Genomic DNA, 17,605 nt, shown 5'->3' on the forward strand with positions numbered 1-17,605 from the left:
CGGCTTGGCTGGCTCGGTTTATATCCAGGACGGGAATCTGGGCACAAGGATTTAAGTACTCACGAAGCATACGCACCCCTTCCGATCGTCTTGGATACGATCCGGAAGGGGAGATCTGACGGTAGAGGTGCAAGTTGTGACTGTTGATTCATGATAGATTTGGTTAGCTATAAACTGAATGTAAGATGACTGAACCAAGGTACAAATAGACGTAAGGAATGGATGAATCGAAGTATGACAAGCACAAGAATTCATATCAAATGTGAATGACTCTTCCCCATGGGGGGTGGTGAGTGGGAGACCGGAGCTCTCTGGCGGTGTATATCCGTTCAGGTCCAGGGCGAGAATAAGATTATATGCAGATATGGAAGAGGAACATATCGATCACTCGATGATCGAGAATCAACATGCGACTACTTACCATTTCTTTCCCCCACTTGCCCAATTAAACAATGTTGGGTAATACCGAGTCTTTCTAGACTCAAGCAGCGGTAGTTGTGTGTAGTACCGCCGGAAGTTGGTATCCGTCGATAGTCAATGGTGCCTGGGTAAATTTGATGTATGCAGTGTGCATGCGAAGCCCAAGCGGGATAACAAGGCGGGACGAAAATCGATTCACCAGACTTCGCGAGGAGAGACGCGCTGGGCTCTTCTGTTTATGAGTATGAGCTAAAGGTGGAGAATGAAGTGAAATCTACACCATCATGGACCCTTGGCAAAGAAAAAGTCGAGATAGTGATCGTGAATGTGTTGACTAGAATTCACGTTGCTACTGATGAGGGGTCGATGTTGATGTGGGCTTTTCCAGTTCGCAAGCCGCTGTAGCTAGGCTCTCTAGGCTCATGAAGCGCGTGTGCTTGTGCGATTTAGGGGGTCTCGCGCTGTATCAGCAACAAATTACAACGCGCCCTGCGAAGTAAACACCAAAACCCCACCTAAAGACAACAGCCTGAGCACAGACCAAGCGGGCAGCTTTCATCAGCTGGCGATATTTCTGTCGCGTGCAACCAACCTCGCCATGAAAGATATCCGCATCTTACACAGATACTTGGAGAACCGGAAGAGATATCACACTGTAGGTACCCGATGAGACCGGGCTTACCCGTCTCGCCCCGCAGGCAAGCGCTTCAGCAAGTATATGGTTCAAAAGACCCAGGATTAAGTCTCTGCCAAACAAATGGTTCAGATCTGGCTTTCGGTCGACGGTCGAGGCGCCTGAAGAACTTCTCCACTGCCCCTTGTGCACATGGAGTGCCGATCCAGTAAATCCCAGGCTTGGCCGGTGAGCCAAAGGAATTGCTAGTTTGAAGAACCGTGTGGCCCTATTACTGGCGGTCGCAATCTTCAGGGGACCAGACTCTTGGGTCCGTCTTGTTTCCACTCTCTTGATGTCCAGTCCCTGTCATCGAAGTTGGTTTCCTAGGCATGCACTTAGGACCAATCGATGACATTACTGGGATGAGCAAGGTATTGAATTCCTCGGGCTGTTACCGTCGTTTTATTGCTTCATAACAGTGGATGATAGTGTGGTTGTTGACATTTATTGCAATCTCGTCCCCACTAACATCGATTCGATGAAGCTCAAGCTCTTGGGTCAGAACGAGGGGCAAAATGTCAGAGCGCAGGAGAGCTGTGACCCAGTGAAGTTTGGCGTGTCAAGCTTCCGTGACTCGCGCTGTTACTGGTAGGGTCACGTGGAAATCGTGCTGTTGGACGTTTCTAGTATACGGAGTACATGCGTACTAGCGCCAGGCTCTCGAGGTCCAGACCGTTTCCCGCGTCACCCCTCCAACGGCGACAATGGGGATTGTTGCAAACCAAAAGTGACGACGCCATCAACCTCCTAATAATTCTTCAAATACCTTAATTCTTTCCCACCCTCCCCAACTTTACTTGCCTGCCTTCAATTGTTCCATTTTCCACAATCCGTTTGTCTTAATACGTCCTGGACAGCAATACCAATTGTCTTTTAATCAAATACCAAAGCGCCAATTCCTCGTCACCATGGATTTCTCAAGCCAGGACACAAACACTGTTTCCTCCGCCCCTCGCAAGCCTGATTCTGGTAGTGTCACAAAGAGGTATGCTTGTTCCCATTCGCCTGGGTCTTGCACAACAGAGAGAGATTGCATTTGCCTTAGTCTTGTGCTCCTTCTAGGCTCATCCACGTTCGCTGACCATTGACCCTTCGCCAGGCTGCAAACCGAATTGATGACCCTCATGACCTCTCCTGCTCCGGGCATTTCCGCCTTCCCCTCTGCCGACGGAAACCTTCTCTCCTGGACCGCGACGATCGAGGGCCCCGACGGCACTCCCTACGCCGGCCTCACCCTTAAACTCACCATGGCCTTCCCCTCAAACTACCCCTATGCTCCCCCCACCGTCTTGTTCAAGACTCCCATCTACCACCCCAACTTCGACTTCTCTGGCCGTATTTGTTTGGATATTCTCAAGGACAAGTGGACCGCCGCCTACAACATTCAGACCGTTCTCCTCAGTCTGCAAAGTCTGCTCGGAGAACCCAACAAGTAAGTTACAGAGGCTTCTGAGGCTTAGTTCTCTAACCGGATCCACTTACACGAACTTGGAGGACTTCTCTCGCTGACTTTTTTTCGTTTCTGCCAAAAATAGTGCTTCCCCACTCAATGGAGAAGCTGCTGAGCTTTGGGACAAGGATCCCGCCGAGTTCAAGCGAAAGGTCCTCGCTCGGCACCGCGATATTGAGGACGAGTAAGCAAGTAGAGCGGCGACCATTGGCGTTACCGGCAACAATGGGTTGTGGAACTGCCTTTACAGTTTCTAAAAAGCATATAGCGTTCAAGCGAAGGGGGACCGGAGTCTGGCCATTGTAACATCATTACTAGTACTTGGGTTCTTCATTGGTTTGGCGACTCTGGTCATTCTTGTTTTTTACAGTCATTATGGGTTTGCGGTCTGTTACAGTTCGGTATTCTGGGTTGCCTCTTGAGCCAGGGCATTGGGAGGCTCGCAGAATGTGGGAAGAGGGTAAAGGAGCTAGCACTTGCCGCCCACATGTTGATATGACAAGGAGCAGGCTTTGCCTTTGGTATTAGCCACCACCTTTTCATGAATAATGATACCAATTCTACATCAATCTTCAGCACCGTCTTGATAAACCGTACCGAGCTGTGGGATCGATACTCTCCTCGGCCATTCCGGTCATCATGAATCGGTGGGTTTGTGATGTTGTATCCGTGGCCAGGGGAGACATCCAGTTGTTGAATCCGTCGAACATGCGGGTAAAACCGACACCAAAATTGGGACGCGGAACAAGAAAGACGCATGACTTGAACTTCCGTGGTCATATTTTAGTGCCGTTGGACGTAACATGCAACTCCATTTGTGTACCATGCCGCCTGTAAAACATCCCGAAGAGAGAAAAGACCACAACACAAAAATGAGAAACCCCGGCTCCTTCTTTTCCACGCCCTTGTACCCTCCTTCCTTTATTTTATCTTCCTTTACTCGTCGACCGTGGTGGTGAGAAGGCCCTTAGGGTTCTGGACGTTCACGGCCTGCACGTAGCTGTAGAGCTTCTCCTTCGCGCCCTCCTCGTCGTTTCGTTTCCGGGAAATCCTTACGCGGAGCCTGTAGGGGACACCCTTGACACCGCACTCCCACACCTTCTTGTTGAGCTGAGGATCGAGACGGACATCGACGGTACCCTATAGATTGGAAACGTCCCATGTTAGATATAACTCGTCCTCCCCCAAGGTCTGCGCTGGAGTTCGACGCAAGAAAAGGAATAGGTGTATCAAAATCGTTCGTACCATCTGAAGCTGCGCAAACTTTCGGATCTCCTTGATGGCTCGGGGAGCTCGCTTCTTGAAGGTGACGCCGTGGAGCTGAAGAGTAAGAAGGCGTCGAGTTAGCACATTTTTTTTTTTCTGGATAGATTCCCTCGAGGTTCGGCGGCCAGTTGACTTTGAGCCAACGACGCGAGGGGACCGGGATATTCGAACGAACCCTCTTGTGTAGGTGGATGGTGTATTCACGGGCGACAACGTCCGCAATAGCGGAACGCTGCTGGGTCTTCTTTCCCTTCGAGGACGACATGACTTCGGTGGTTGTGGTTGTTGTTGGATTATCGTCAACGTCTCGGCTTGGGAGGAACTTTTAGATTGGCGAACGTGGGTGGGATGGAGTCGGGATTGGAAAATGTGTGGGCGAGAATTTTACGTCACGTGTGTTGAGGGTTGTGGAAGGGATGATTTGGAGAAGGGAAGTCAACTTCGGTGCTTGGCTTGGTGGTGGGAAAGTGGGTGGTCCGTGCCCGGTACTTAATTCTGGCTTTCGTCCTGGCATTAAAATCCAGACCAAGCTGATGACTAACATTATCCATCACGTGGATGGCACATTCAGATGGGCAGCAATGGACAGACAAAGGGCCCTCGTACTCTCGTAGGGATAGACCAGAATGGGACGAGATATGGAACTGTACGACCTCCACTGCAACCCCTGACTTAGATTTCAGACTGGCGTGTCCGTTCCTGGCTCGATGCTCGGTTTGCAACGCCAATCTCTTTTTGGGTCCGCCTCGACGACGACCAAACCAGGATCACCTTTGACCTCCATCTGCGTGATCGACCACGACGACCAAGGTGACCCTTCGTGTCCCTGCCAGTTCCCTCCTTCATTTTATTTCTATTCTCTCTCTTTTGTTTCGACGCGGAAAAATTAGGCCTCGCCTTTTCACCCGGCAATTCATCGCTAGCCGATCGCTCCACCGTTAATTGTCGCCCCATCTCAACCGGAACTAGTCGAAATCAGCCCAAGGAAAAAGCATCGACTTCAGGAACAATAATTGAAAAGCGAGCGATTTCCCGCCTCTCCCTCCTCTCCTCTCGAACCGACCTCGTCAAGCAACTCCGACAATTCGAAAAAAAAAATGGCGTCGCCATCACCTCAGCCCGATCTCGACCGCAATAGGCTTCCGACTTTGTTCGAAGTCTTGAGCGGTCGAACGCTCCCGCCCGTTGACTTGTTTTCCTTCTACATTTATATGCGAGACCAGCAGCGATCAGTAGATTACCTGGACTTCTGGTAGGTGGCATTTCGGTGCAGGGTCGTAGGATGGGGTGAGGAACTTGCGCGTTGCTAAGCGTACAATGAACCAGGCTCGATGTCGCTCAACATATGTCTCTGTGTCGACATTATGTTCGTGAACTTCGAAGATCGGTTCTCGTCGGAACTCCCGAGCCGGGTTCCAAGCGTTCGTCGGCGATTCTCGAATCCCTTGGTGAATTAAACCACCCCGTCGCCGGCCCGTCTATGTACGCGACAGAAAAGGAACGATCTCAGGACGCCCAGATGTCAGCTTTCCTCCGGGAAGATCAACTAGGCGCTCAGGACTCCCCGCACGGCAGCAACAACCGAAACAGCCCTCGAACCGCCGATACGCCTCTGGACCCCACCTCTGATTCAAACTCCCCCGCCAACGCCGTCGTCCGCCAGGATATTCGGGCCTCGGCCGAGAAGATCCTTTACACATTCCTCCTCCCCGGCGCCGAGCGAGAGATTACGCTTCCCGACTCTATTACCCGCGACATCACCATTGCGATCGAAGAGCAAGGCCGTGATGACCCCGAAGTGTTTGACGTGGCTAAGGACTACGTCTTCCAAGCGATGGAGCGAGATGCATTCCCCGGATTCCTTAGGATGAAGGCTCTTGGCAACCTCATCCCCCCGACTTTGATTTTGAGGCTGATTCTCGGTCTTGTTGCTATGTTCGGCGCCTTCTGGACTAGCTTCATTCTCATATTCCTTGATCGGTCTCGGGAGACTAGGCTCTGGGTAGGACGAACCCCTCTCCTGTATCAAAGCGGTTTACGTGTAACGCAAAGACTAACCCTGGCTGTATAGCTTATTCTTCCATTCACGGTTGGAGTTTACTGTCTTGCCTCCTACCAGTACTCGGTGGATCCCATCCTAGCACTTATTGGCCTCAGCGAGTACACCCCTTTCAATTTCTCGAGAATCCGCGAGCCTTACGTCCGCAAACTACTTGCCAAGCGTGCCATTATGGTTTTGGCCGTGACTATCCTCATCGACGCGGCCCTTTGCGTTTTGTTCATCCTTGTCCCTGGCAAACGACTTTAACGGGAGAACCGACCCCTATTGATGCGCCATATTGCTTGGTTTTCAACCTAGCATCACGCGTCTGCGCTTCTCCATGTTCGGCGTCGCTGGACTTTGTTAACGACGACGGGATTTCACGAGCTAATGACCACACAAGTTTTTGCGCGTTTCTTTTCATTTCTGAAGTTTTTTGCCATTCTCCCGAGATGGAATTATACCAAGGGGAGGAAAAGGAGGCTGGTAATGGATTTCGAGACAACAAGTTTAGGAAAGGAAGGTTCAGTATTTTGTTGCAGGCCAGAAAGGGAGCAATAGGCGCAAGAGGGTTCTGCTTTTGAACAAAACAATTTACGCAATGTACGACTATGGTGTTATGGCATATTGTCTTTTTTTTCTTTTCTTTCATTCATCATATCTGGCTCTCTATCTCATGTTTCGTAAGCCTGGTGGCGGGAGAGAGAGGGATCTGGAGGTTTTCTTTTTCAAGATAGACGGTAGCTCTGCATAAAATTGTATCTCTGCATTTGGGAACCCCCGTAATACTTCGAGTCTATGCTGGGCTTTGTGGCCATCATGCATGACGTTTATCTCATACTTCTAGGCTCCGAAAACTCCATACTCCCTCGATGTGAGATTAAATAGGGTCGTGGTGTGCTAGGGATGTTGAAGAACACCTTGGGAGGGGGGCAGGAACATCATAAAAGGTCAGACCCAGGCGGACTTCGCCGCTGTGAATGAGCTCCGGGCCAAACCTAGGTTCAGAGTTTCCTCCTGCTAACTCGAACCTTACTACCCGCATCGTCATCAACATCGACATCCATAGCCTCCTCGGTATGATCATCCACAGCACCCCTCTTCCCAAAACGCATCCCCTTCCCAACCACAGCAGCAGCAGATTTCTTCCCGGCACTCTCCGACGTAGGTTCCTTCAGCAGAGCCGTGAGCCTCTGCGTCTCCTTTTCTTTGAGCTCCTGGTCCCACTGGCGTCTCGCGGCCTGGTCTTTGATAGCCTGGATCTCGGCCTCTAGGTCCGTAAGGGTCGACGTGCACCTATCGGACCAGGCGGACAGCTTCTCCATCATGGGAGGCACGGCTCCGGGCGCGAGGTCCCTGAGGGGAGCGACGCTATGCACCTGCACGACCTGACGATTCGGATCGAGCGTAGCGTCAAGAAGCCCCGCATACACGGCCGTCACGACAAGGTTCTCCAAATCGCGGGTCGAGTCGAGGCCCAGAGCCTCGGACAGCTTCTCATAGGTAAGGTTCCGCCTGTCGCGGGCGAGGCTGAGCAGGGAGAGCTGGCGGAGCTTGAGGGTTTGGGAGTCGTTTAGCTTGGGGAGGGCCGGGGAGGCGGCGCGGTAGTCGGCGTAGGTGCCGTAGCTGAAGATCTGGAGGAGGGCGAGGGAGGAGGCGTGAGTCGGGGAGGAGGCGAGAGATTGGATGGAGGGGGTGTGGAGGAGTTCGGAGAAGAGGTAGGTGTTCGGGGCCGAAGTTGCGCGGGTTACGAGGTCGGCGGCTGCGATGGGGGAGGTGGCAGTCTTGTGGAGGGCCAAGAACGGCTTGTCGTCATAGTTAGTATTATTCCTTGAGCTTGAGGGCTTGCCTTATTAGGTTTCTGATATGGGGAAGATGAGATACCTCGAGCGCGTTAAGAGCTTTGGTTTGCTCCATTGTGAAGGGATGGGATGTCTGGCTGATCTGTGGAGGTGAGAGGCGTTGGGATTTCGGTTGCAACTGGTTGGAAGAAAGTGGCGCTGTGCAAGGCTGAAGCCAGGCAGACGGAAAGCCGGTGAGGCTACGCTACATGCGAGTTGTGTGTGTGTGTGGGTGGTGTGGGTGTGTGTGATAGTGATGATGGTGTTTGGTGAGTTCGTGAGCTATTCGTGGTGGTGTTCCTTGCTGTTGGTTGGTCCTGGCTTTGGCTTCGTTGCCTGTCGTCTTGATGCGGGGCTCGTTTGCTGGACGGTTAGTGGAGGGGCGCCTGTAGACTTACTTCGTAGTGGAGGGTAGGTTAGCGTAAGTCGAGAGCACTGGGCGCTAGTGGTGGGGGTTGGTCAATTGGTGACAGGGGATTTCAGGTGGTCTCGGCTAGGTCCCAAGCTAGTGCGATTGCATCACCAGAATTGGCCGAGCTGGACCTTAACACGACGCTGGACGTTGACTTAAGGCTGAGGAGGGAAATCTAGATCGGCGGGAATGCAGAAAGCGCATGGAATGTCCGACCGAATAACCCCTGTACGGGCCAGCAAAGGCAAAAGATGGGCATTTCCCCCCAAATCGTGGGGTTTGCGAATGATATTAGAATATCACGTCATGGAGGATCCTCATCGCTGGTTCTTACTCAGATTACACTTCACGATTACAGGCTGCGGGACATGGTTGATGTAAGCGTCGAGCTCTGTCACGGCCTGGCCACGGTGTTCTTTGGATTACGGTGCATGGACACGATGCCTGAGGGGAGGAATTCGGTGGTATTGAAGCTGACTCGGACGCATCCCACGCTGTCGCCATTGTCACTAACCTTCCTGAGAGTTGGTTCTTCTTGCGACTATTACTTCCACTTGTTCGTCAAGGTCGATCATCATCGAGCGCTCGGCTGTTTTCAAATCGCCACCGCCCTGACTAGAATAGACTGAGGTAGGAGAAAGGGGCAAGATGTCCATGGCAGACGCTCGAGCGAACAGGAAGCTCGCAGCGCGTGTTCGAAGAGTTGATGAACTTGGTACAGTACCGAATGTCTGATAGGGGGTGTAAGTACGACGACGGGATTGGTGCTGGGCAGGGAGCACGGCCACCAGGCAAAGGCTATTTTTAACGGGCCATTACTCATGCGCCCTCCATGCCGTGAATGGAAGGAAGTCAAGGTATGAAGCACTACGCCCCAGTGAGGTTACCTTTCTCATCCTCTTGAACGTTACCTTCTGTGTAAGATGATGTATGTAGCGAGCACGATCGTTTACAGTATGTACATTGTGCCTAGTGTTTCCAACGGCCTCATGTTTCCTCTCGCACGCACTGTTGCTGGCCCTGAGTCTGAAGCGCAAGTGCGACTTGTTCTCAGGCAGTGTTTCGCGAGGTTTCCTCGAAAGAGGAGTCCGTGGGGCGCCAAGCTTGAAACAAAAATTCTGGAAACCAAGCTAAGATGCGTATGATCGCGGACATTGGGAGCTTGAAATCTTAGCTAGCACAGGGGGTGCGGTGATTTCTCTCGAACCCTGAGAGCCCTGAGGCCACATAATGAGGGTACTTCGGCGAAGGGTGTTGCGGAGAAAGAGAAAGGAAGGAACAATAATATTGGGTCACGCGCAGCTGCAATTACAAGCATTGATAATCATCGCACACATCTCTGGAGTGTACTCCGTACATGGGACTTGCGGATTGCCGTCGATCTGATGCATAAACTACAAGGAGGTGGAGTGTACGAAGGACAAACTACTTTGTAGGTGGGCAAATTCGGGTGAGATGCCGAAACGGGCTGTCTTTGGCGATTGGTGTATCGCTGCACCTCTATATTAGCCCACCAGTCAAGACGGCACAACAGTATTGGGGATAGATGAGTTTGATATCTTCAGCAGACCTTTTCCCCGAATCGTATATTAACCTGGCTCTGGCATTGCCATCCAATATTGCTGAAATTTGTCAGTGAACCGAGATCGATCCAGCATCAAAGTGGACTTCGGGTTTTGTTACATCGTTTAGGGGTGATGGGCTTACTAAACTAGACATGAAGGCGACGCCTCATCAGGACAAACTGGCAATGCGCTGGTGAATCGATTCAGACACGCAAGCCATTGTGGAATGCGGAGTGGGCCGGCATTGGGGGCGCTTAACTGAGCAGGTTTGAAGTACTAATTCGTGTACGAAGGTACTTCGGGGTGTACGGAGTTCGAGCTTCAACCTTTTGAAGTGCAGGAGATTTTCTCCAGAATGTCGATGTGGGGCTCGCCAGGGTGACCAGGGTCCTTACTCACCAACGCACCATTGACAAGGGTATTTGAACTTTGGGCTCGGAGATGGATGGAACATGGAACATTGGTTTTGACCGCAACAGGGATTTCGATTGATCAATTGAGAAAAAGGACACAGTGGATGCGAGTGCATTGTCCCATCACGTTGGGTCCTGATATTCCACTGCTTGTCCAAACCCAGCGCTTCCCTAGTTGTCGGGCGTCATGGCTTCCGGAGGCCAGAGATATAGAGATCAATTGATATGGTTCGGTGTGCTGCTTACTATCAGCGGAGAATCCGGGAGTGATTTTACAAAGGCTTTGGGGTGCCATCTGCAGTTGACGATATCTGATCAAACCCATCGGTGGAGTTTCTCCTAATGTACCTCATACTTGTTGTCGAGCAGTGCATTGTACACAACTGTTAGTACTTGGACATGGATTAAGGTGGGTTTTTCCCTGGTCAAGTGCCGCCAGTTGAGCTGGATCTTAAAACCCTCTCCAGACCCCCCTGTCGAATTGTCTGCCACCCGCCTCCACCCCCCGAAGATCCCGGACACTGATTGAGACTCTATTTATCATCTCCATCTGCAGTACTTCACTACCTCACTTGTACTTTTCCGCCCGTCAAAAACAGACGCAACCTTGTCCACCACTTTTACCCGATCGACTTTTCCCATCCCTCCCGTCTCCCACTCTCTCCCTCTCTCTCTCCAAAGTTCCAAACCAGCAGAAACCCTCCAGACTGTGGTCGCATATCGGCGCTAGAACTGCTGCCGTGGGGAGTTAAAATAAAGCTCGGCATTACTCTAACCGGCTGATTCTTATGTCACAATTAATCCCTTTTTCCCAAGTACTTTCCTAGACTTTCTCATCCATATTGCTACCCTTGTGTATCTCTTTGTCTTGCTTCTATTGATATACATAAAACCTCCCACCCTCCCTCCTCACATCTGGCCTGCCTGGAGCAGCAGCCGTCTCTCTCAATTATCACGTTTATATTCTTGTCATCGTGTTACTTTTTTTTTCCCTTTTTACCACCGGAGAGTCGCAAAAAGATGCTTTGTATGTTGAGGCGGTAGTCTGTGGTAACCTTCACCTAAAAGCCAAGGTCCCCTTGTTTCACCTTTGGTGGGAGGCAACTCTTCTACAAAGGCCCGGAAATTTGGCTTTCTGCCTCGATTTCTGTATTCCCTTTCGATCTCGATCCTCCGGACACTCCCAATTCCGGCGCTTTTCTAGATCGCAATGGCGCCTCCATACATTAAGGTCCCCGACGGGGATACTGACATCCGGAGAACCTCGCTCTCAGTACCGCACATGGCCACCACCACATTGAGGATAGGCGGCATGACGTGAGTTTCCCTTTTTGCCTTCTACTGCGCATTACGACGTCCATGATGTGTGCTCACGGTATCCGTTCCGGTGTGTAGGTGCGGTGCTTGCACGTCTGCTGTCGAGTCGGGCTTCAAGGGCGTCGCCGGTGTCGGCAGCGTCTCCGTCAGTCTCGTCATGGAGCGAGCCGTCGTCATGCACGACCCCCAGACCATCTCCGCCGAGAAGATCCAAGAAATCGTTGAAGATCGCGGGTTCGACGCCGAAGTCCTCGCCACCGACCTCCCGAGTCCCCTCCTTCCCCGCCGCTCCGCACCGTTCGATCGAGAGTATACCACAACGACAGTTGGGATTGAGGGCATGACCTGCGGCGCTTGCACGTCGTCCGTTGAAGCTGGCTTCAAGGATGTTCCTGGAGTAAAGAACTTCAACATCTCTCTACTCTCAGAGAGGGCCGTCATCGAGCACGACTCGTCGCTGTTAAGCCCCGAGAAGATTGTCGATTTGATTGAGGAGCGCGGATTCGACGCCACGATAATCAGCAGCGAGAAGATGACACCAACTTATGAAACGGGTAGCGCGGAAAATGAGAAGGAGAAGTCCGTCGCAACAACCACTGTGGCCATCGAGGGTATGACCTGTGGTGCTTGCACGTCCGCTGTGGAAGGTGGTTTCACCGACGTCGATGGAGTTCTGCGCTTCAACATCAGTCTTCTCGCAGAACGGGCCGTTATTACCCACGATACTTCGAAACTACCCGCCGACAAGATTGCGGAGATTATCGAGGACCGAGGATTTGGGGCGACTATCCTGTCGACCGTTTCTCAATCCGACGACCATGTGGGAGGAAACTCAACCGCTCACCTGAAGCTCTACGGCAACCTCGACAGTTCCGAGGCAACACTTCTTGAAAACACCCTCCTCGCTCTACCCGGTGTCTATTCGGCATCCGTCAATCTTGCGTCCTCGCGACTGACCGTGGTGCACAAACCCGCTTTGATCGGCCTCCGTGCTGTTGTTGAAGTTATTTCGAAGCAAGGGCTGGATGCCCTGGTTGCAGATAACGAGGACAACAATGCACAGCTAGAATCTCTTGCAAAGACGAGGGAGATTAACGAATGGCGCATGGCTTTCAGGACCTCCCTCTTCTTCGCCATTCCCGTTTTCCTCTTAAGCATGGTCCTACCCATGATCCCTGCCTTAGATTTCGGCAGCATAGCTATAGTCCATGGTCTCTACCTGGGCGATTTGATTTGTCTTGTTCTTACGATACCCGTTCAGTTTGGCATTGGAAAGCGATTCTACGTTTCTGCATACAGATCCATTAAGCACAGGTCACCCACCATGGATGTGCTCATCATTCTCGGCACCTCATGCGCATTCTTCTTCAGTCTCTTGGCCATGATGGTGTCCATCTGCAGTCCGCCTCACACGCGGCCTAGCATTCTCTTCGACACGAGCACCATGCTCATTACTTTTGTTACTCTAGGTAGATTCCTGGAGAATAGGGCCAAGGGCCAGACGTCCAAGGCTTTGTCCCGGTTGATGTCTTTGGCACCGTCTATGGCCACAATCTACGCCGATCCCATCGCCGCGGAGAAGGCGGCCGAGCAGTGGGATCAGGTGGACATCAAGGAAGACACGAAGACGAAGAAGGGCGCCGCGAACGCCGAGGCAAATGCGTCGGAGGAGCAGGTCATCCCTACCGAGCTCATCCAGGTCGGTGACATTGTTATTCTTCGCCCCGGTGACAAGATTCCCGCGGACGGCATTCTCGTTCGAGGCGAAACCTACGTCGACGAGAGCATGGTCACCGGCGAGGCGATGCCAGTAGAAAAGAAGAAGGGTAGCGTCATGATCGGAGGAACGGTCAACGGCCACGGCCGTGTTGATTTCCGAGTTACTCGCGCCGGCCGAGACACCCAGCTCAGCCAGATTGTCAAGCTCGTCCAGGAAGCGCAGACCACGCGGGCGCCCATCCAGCGACTTGCTGACCTGATTGCTGGTTACTTCGTCCCCTGCATCCTTGTCCTTGGTTTCCTGACCTTTTTTGTGTGGATGGTTCTCAGCCACGTCCTACCAAACCCCCCAGCCATCTTCCTCAAGGACGAGAGTGGAGGCAAGGTCATGGTCTGCATCAAGCTGTGCATTTCCGTCATTGTATTCGCCTGCCCCTTCGCCCTCGGTTTGGCTACGCCCACAGCCGTCATGGTTGGCACTGGCGTCGGAGCCGAGAATGGCATCCTGGTCAAGGGCGGTGCTGCACTGGAGACCGCCACCAAGATCACCCAAGTCGTCCTCGACAAGACTGGAACTATCACGTACGGAAAAATGAGCGTGGCCAAGGCTAGCCTAACTCCGACCTGGACTTCCAGTTCGCTCAACACGCGCCTCTGGTGGGCCGTCGTAGGCCTTGCCGAGATGGGCAGTGAGCACCCCGTCGGAAAAGCTGTGCTCGTGGCGGCTAAGGAGCAGCTCGGCGTTGGGTCCGATGGTATGATTGAGGGCAGCGTCGGCAATTTCAAGGCCGCCGTGGGCAGGGGCATCGGCGCCGAGGTCGAGCCCGCGATAAGCGGTGGCGGCGAGCGGACACGGCTCAGGGTGCTCGTCGGCAACGCCAAATTCTTGCGAGAGAACAATGTGGCGATTCCCCAGGACGCCATCGATGCGTCTGAGCTCGTGGGGTCAGAAGGCAAGGGCTCCTCGGCGGGCACGACCAACATCTTCGTCGCCATCAATTCCGAATACGCCGGCTACATCTGCCTGGCGGACACGATCAAGGAGGGCGCGGCGGCGACCATCGACGTGCTCCATAGGATGGGCATCAAGACGGCCATGGTAACCGGCGACCAGCGCTCCACGGCGCTAGCGGTGGCACGCGTCGTCGGCATCCCCGAGGAGAACGTCTGGGCCGGTGTCTCCCCCGACCAGAAGCAGGAGATCATCAGGGAGATCCAAGACCGTGGCGAAGTTGTCGCCATGGTCGGCGACGGCATCAACGACTCCCCCGCCCTCGCGACGGCCAACGTCGGCGTCGCCATGGCCAGCGGTACGGACGTGGCCATGGAGGCCGCGGACATCGTGCTCATGCGCCCCACGGAGCTCATGGACATCCCCGCGTCACTGCACCTAGCGCGACATATCTTCCGACGCATCAAGCTCAACCTCGCGTGGGCGTGCCTGTACAACCTCGTCGGTCTACCCTTCGCCATGGGCATGTTTTTGCCCCTTGGTCTGCATTTGCACCCGATGGCTTCGGGTGCTGCCATGGCGTGTAGTAGCGTGTCGGTCGTGGTGTCGTCGCTGCTGCTCAAGTTCTGGAAGAGGCCTTCGTTTATGGATGATGCGCTTGCGGGCAAGGGGATGTTGAGGAGACGGGGGTCGTGGGGCGTAGGTGCGTGGATTAAGGATGTTGTTGTGAGGAGGAGGGAGAGGAGGAAGGAGGAGGGATATGTGCCGCTTCAGACTCTTGAGCAGGCCGATGTTTAGGCTGGGTGGTTTATACTCGTTTGTTACTTTTCTTTTGTACCGGGACAAGGGCGCGGATTGTATATTATGATGGGGTCTATATGGGAAGGAGAGGTTTGAGATGTCGGGACTATATCACCTGCGTACTCGGACGAGGGGAGGTGATGGGAGGAGTTATTGTAAAAAGCGTGGGCGTATTCGTGTTTGTTTGTTTGTTTGGCATCTATGGAGTTCCCAAGTATATCATCGTTATTGTCCACTTGTTTGTAGTGAATATGGAGTTTCGAAGTCAAAAATTCAAAAGGTCAAACGTACCCGCCTCGCGAGGAATCAAGTCTACAGATTCAGTAACTGGTGTGCTTCAGTGAAAATTCATTCGGCCGCGAGGCCCTCCATTCTGTTTTCTGCTATTAATGCTAAGCTCTCCCACAACTCCGATTCTATTCAAGAAAAGAAGAACAAAACAAAAACCGAAACAAAAAGAAACCTGGACTCTTGTGCTGTCTTTTTTCTCACAACTCCTTCAACTCGGAATGATAACCGCCACAAATACCCTCCATCTGCTCCTCACTCAAAACAGCCCTCCACCTCCTCACTTCCTCGACCGTCATCCCATCCAACAACCTCCTCACGTCATCCATGGCCCTCTCCCTCTCGTCACCTTGCCCAGCCCCAAGGACCTTCACCGTGGGACGCCCTTGTCCAAAATCTACCCCCTCGACACCCAGCGCCCGGACACCCGTCAAATTTACACTCGTGCCCCCCGCCCCGCCCTCCCGCTTCGACTTCTCCAGAATAGCGAAGCGGAGAAAAACCTCGGTGACGGTAACGACGATGCTGACGGCGATGAGGATGATGATGATCCATGTGATGTGGCTCATCTTGGAGTCGGCGACGGAGTCGGACAGGATCTCGGCGAGGTCGAGGAAGACGCGGCAGCGCTCGTTGAGGACCTTGATGCGGTGGTCGATCTCGAGGTATTCGCGGATGGCGACGTAGAGGGGGTGGAGGGTGGGTTCGGCGTCCCAGAAGAAGTTGGGCACGTCGAGCATGTTGGAGGCTGAAATCAGAGAGAGGTTAGCATTGAGGAGAAGAAACATGTAAAGAGGGCCCTTTTAAACTTACAGAGATTAATATCTACGCGACTCTTAAAGAGCTGCCCCAAAATCTTCACAATCTCCGTCCTCCCCATCGTCAGCTCCCCCGTAAGCGCCAAATCCTTGGGGACATGCTGCGCATCCAACATCGTCTCCGACATCCTCTCCTCGAAAAAGCACAACTTTGTACTCTGCGCAATAGCATGGCTAATCGTAAGCTTGATCATATGATCGAACCGCGGCAGCAGCGTAATCATATCGTTAAAGATGCGCGGCCTCCTCGCGTCCGGGCTGTACTCGAAGTGGAACTCCTCGGTCTCGTAGTCGACCTGGTCGAGCGGGCGGGTGAGGAGTGCGACACCCGTGTCGTTCTCGGCGAAGGTGAGGTCGGCGAGGATGTCGCGCTCCTGGGTCTCGGTGAAGTTCCAGAACACCACGACGCCGTAGGAAAAGACGAACATCTCGGCGAAATTCTTGGCGTCGGTCACGAGGCGGCTGATAGGGTCGGGCAGGGTGGAGGCTTCGTCGTTGCCGTTGGGTGTGAGCCCGGCTTCGCTTTGTTGGAAGGCGTATTCGTCGAAGTAGCCCTCGTGGGCGACTTGTTCACTACGTTCGATTTCGAGGTCGACGACCGTCTTTCCGGTCCCGGGGGTTCTCAGAATGGCTCTGCTCCGGACTCGATATCCATCGCCGCCGGCTAGCAAAGGCAGAGCGTAGATAACGTAAAGACAGTCGTCATAGAGCTTCGTCCTCGCTTCATGATGGTTCTTCAAAAACTCGGCCGTCTGCTTCATCTTGAATGACTGGGCCGTACAATACGCCGTCAATCGCGAGACCTTTTCCGTCCTCTGAACCTTGGGTAGCCGCTCGGCGTAACTCTTGCCGCGGATACCACCCCTCTTCTTCAGCACATCTCTCTCCTCGTCCCTCAAGGGCCCGTCCTCGACCTCGGCCAGGCGCCGATTAATGGCGCCCTCAGAAAGCTCCTCATCCTCGAGCAAACCATCCTCTTCGGCTTCGGGCAGCAGGACGAGCTTCTCGCTTAGCTTGGTGGTACGCGAGGGGATGTGCTGGCCGGTGCGGGAGAGTGCATGCGGTAGGCCGCGCGGGGGTCCAGCGGCTCGGCGGGCGGCTTGGGGTTGCTGTTGTTGATGCTTGGCGAGGGGGCGGGGACGGGGAGGGGGGGTGCGTGGTTGGCCGGAGGGGATGTCGGAGGAGCCTTGGAGGATGCGGTCGAGGGAGATGTTGCGCATGGGAAGGGTGGACGGGACGGTGTGGTGATGTCGAGGGTTCGGAGGGCGCTGGGGAGTGGGAGTCGATTTCATTGGGGTCGGCGGTTGGGCCGAAGCCTACGTTGTTGTTAGCGGGAATAGAGCGAAGATTGGAAGTGTAAGAGAAGAGCAAACATACCGACGAGTCGGGCTGGTTTCCCGAAGACATTGCTTGTGAACGGGTGTTACGGTGGCTACAGCGGGATATGAAAAATGGGAATAAAAGGTCGCCAGCGCACAGGAGTAGCGGGATGGGAGACCAATAGAAGGGCCGGCCACAAGACCACAGCTTTGGAAACCCAACTAGTGCAACTCCAGCAGCAGCAGCAGCAGCAGCAGCAGCAGCAGCAGACAGGGTCCCCCGCGACGGGTGTTTAGGAGGAAGGTT

The 17,605-nt window shown here is 53.5% G+C and overlaps 6 protein-coding genes across 6 annotated transcripts; 3 read left to right on the forward strand and 3 right to left on the reverse strand.

Moving 5' to 3' along the window:
- Window positions 1-2,004: 2,004 nt before the first annotated feature.
- On the forward strand, window positions 2,005-2,734 carry SAPIO_CDS6099 (Ubiquitin--protein ligase; the record flags this gene model as incomplete). Its single annotated transcript, XM_016788285.1, has 3 exons — window positions 2,005-2,081; window positions 2,196-2,528; window positions 2,632-2,734. 3 exons carry the CDS (start codon window positions 2,005-2,007, stop codon window positions 2,732-2,734), a joined length of 513 nt encoding a protein of 170 aa, XP_016642042.1.
- Window positions 2,735-3,482: 748 nt separating this feature from the next.
- SAPIO_CDS6100 (uncharacterized protein) lies at window positions 3,483-4,077 on the reverse strand (the record flags this gene model as incomplete). The annotated part of the gene is made up of 3 exons (XM_016788286.1): window positions 3,483-3,686; window positions 3,792-3,866; window positions 3,988-4,077. 3 exons carry the CDS (start codon window positions 4,075-4,077, stop codon window positions 3,483-3,485), a joined length of 369 nt encoding a protein of 122 aa, XP_016642043.1.
- An 832-nt stretch (window positions 4,078-4,909) lies between these two features.
- SAPIO_CDS6101 (Regulator of G-protein signaling domain-containing protein) lies at window positions 4,910-6,120 on the forward strand (the record flags this gene model as incomplete). Its single annotated transcript, XM_016788287.1, has 3 exons — window positions 4,910-5,064; window positions 5,139-5,814; window positions 5,884-6,120. 3 exons carry the CDS (start codon window positions 4,910-4,912, stop codon window positions 6,118-6,120), a joined length of 1,068 nt encoding a protein of 355 aa, XP_016642044.1.
- A 737-nt stretch (window positions 6,121-6,857) lies between these two features.
- Window positions 6,858-7,770, reverse strand: SAPIO_CDS6102 (PCI domain-containing protein; the record flags this gene model as incomplete). The annotated part of the gene is made up of 2 exons (XM_016788288.1): window positions 6,858-7,658; window positions 7,738-7,770. The coding sequence occupies 2 exons, from the start codon at window positions 7,768-7,770 to the stop codon at window positions 6,858-6,860; spliced, it is 834 nt and encodes a 277-aa protein (XP_016642045.1).
- Window positions 7,771-11,294: 3,524 nt separating this feature from the next.
- Window positions 11,295-14,870, forward strand: SAPIO_CDS6103 (Heavy metal translocating P-type ATPase; the record flags this gene model as incomplete). Its single annotated transcript, XM_016788289.1, has 2 exons — window positions 11,295-11,401; window positions 11,480-14,870. 2 exons carry the CDS (start codon window positions 11,295-11,297, stop codon window positions 14,868-14,870), a joined length of 3,498 nt encoding a protein of 1,165 aa, XP_016642046.1.
- Window positions 14,871-15,361: 491 nt separating this feature from the next.
- Window positions 15,362-17,386, reverse strand: SAPIO_CDS6104 (Uncharacterized protein; the record flags this gene model as incomplete). The annotated part of the gene is made up of 3 exons (XM_016788290.1): window positions 15,362-15,909; window positions 15,975-17,295; window positions 17,357-17,386. The coding sequence occupies 3 exons, from the start codon at window positions 17,384-17,386 to the stop codon at window positions 15,362-15,364; spliced, it is 1,899 nt and encodes a 632-aa protein (XP_016642047.1).
- Window positions 17,387-17,605: the final 219 nt, after the last annotated feature.

Source organism: Scedosporium apiospermum (genome assembly GCF_000732125.1).
Source record: "Scedosporium apiospermum strain IHEM 14462 chromosome Unknown SEQ_SAPIO_0100, whole genome shotgun sequence".
Lineage (NCBI taxonomy): Eukaryota > Fungi > Ascomycota > Sordariomycetes > Microascales > Microascaceae > Scedosporium > Scedosporium apiospermum.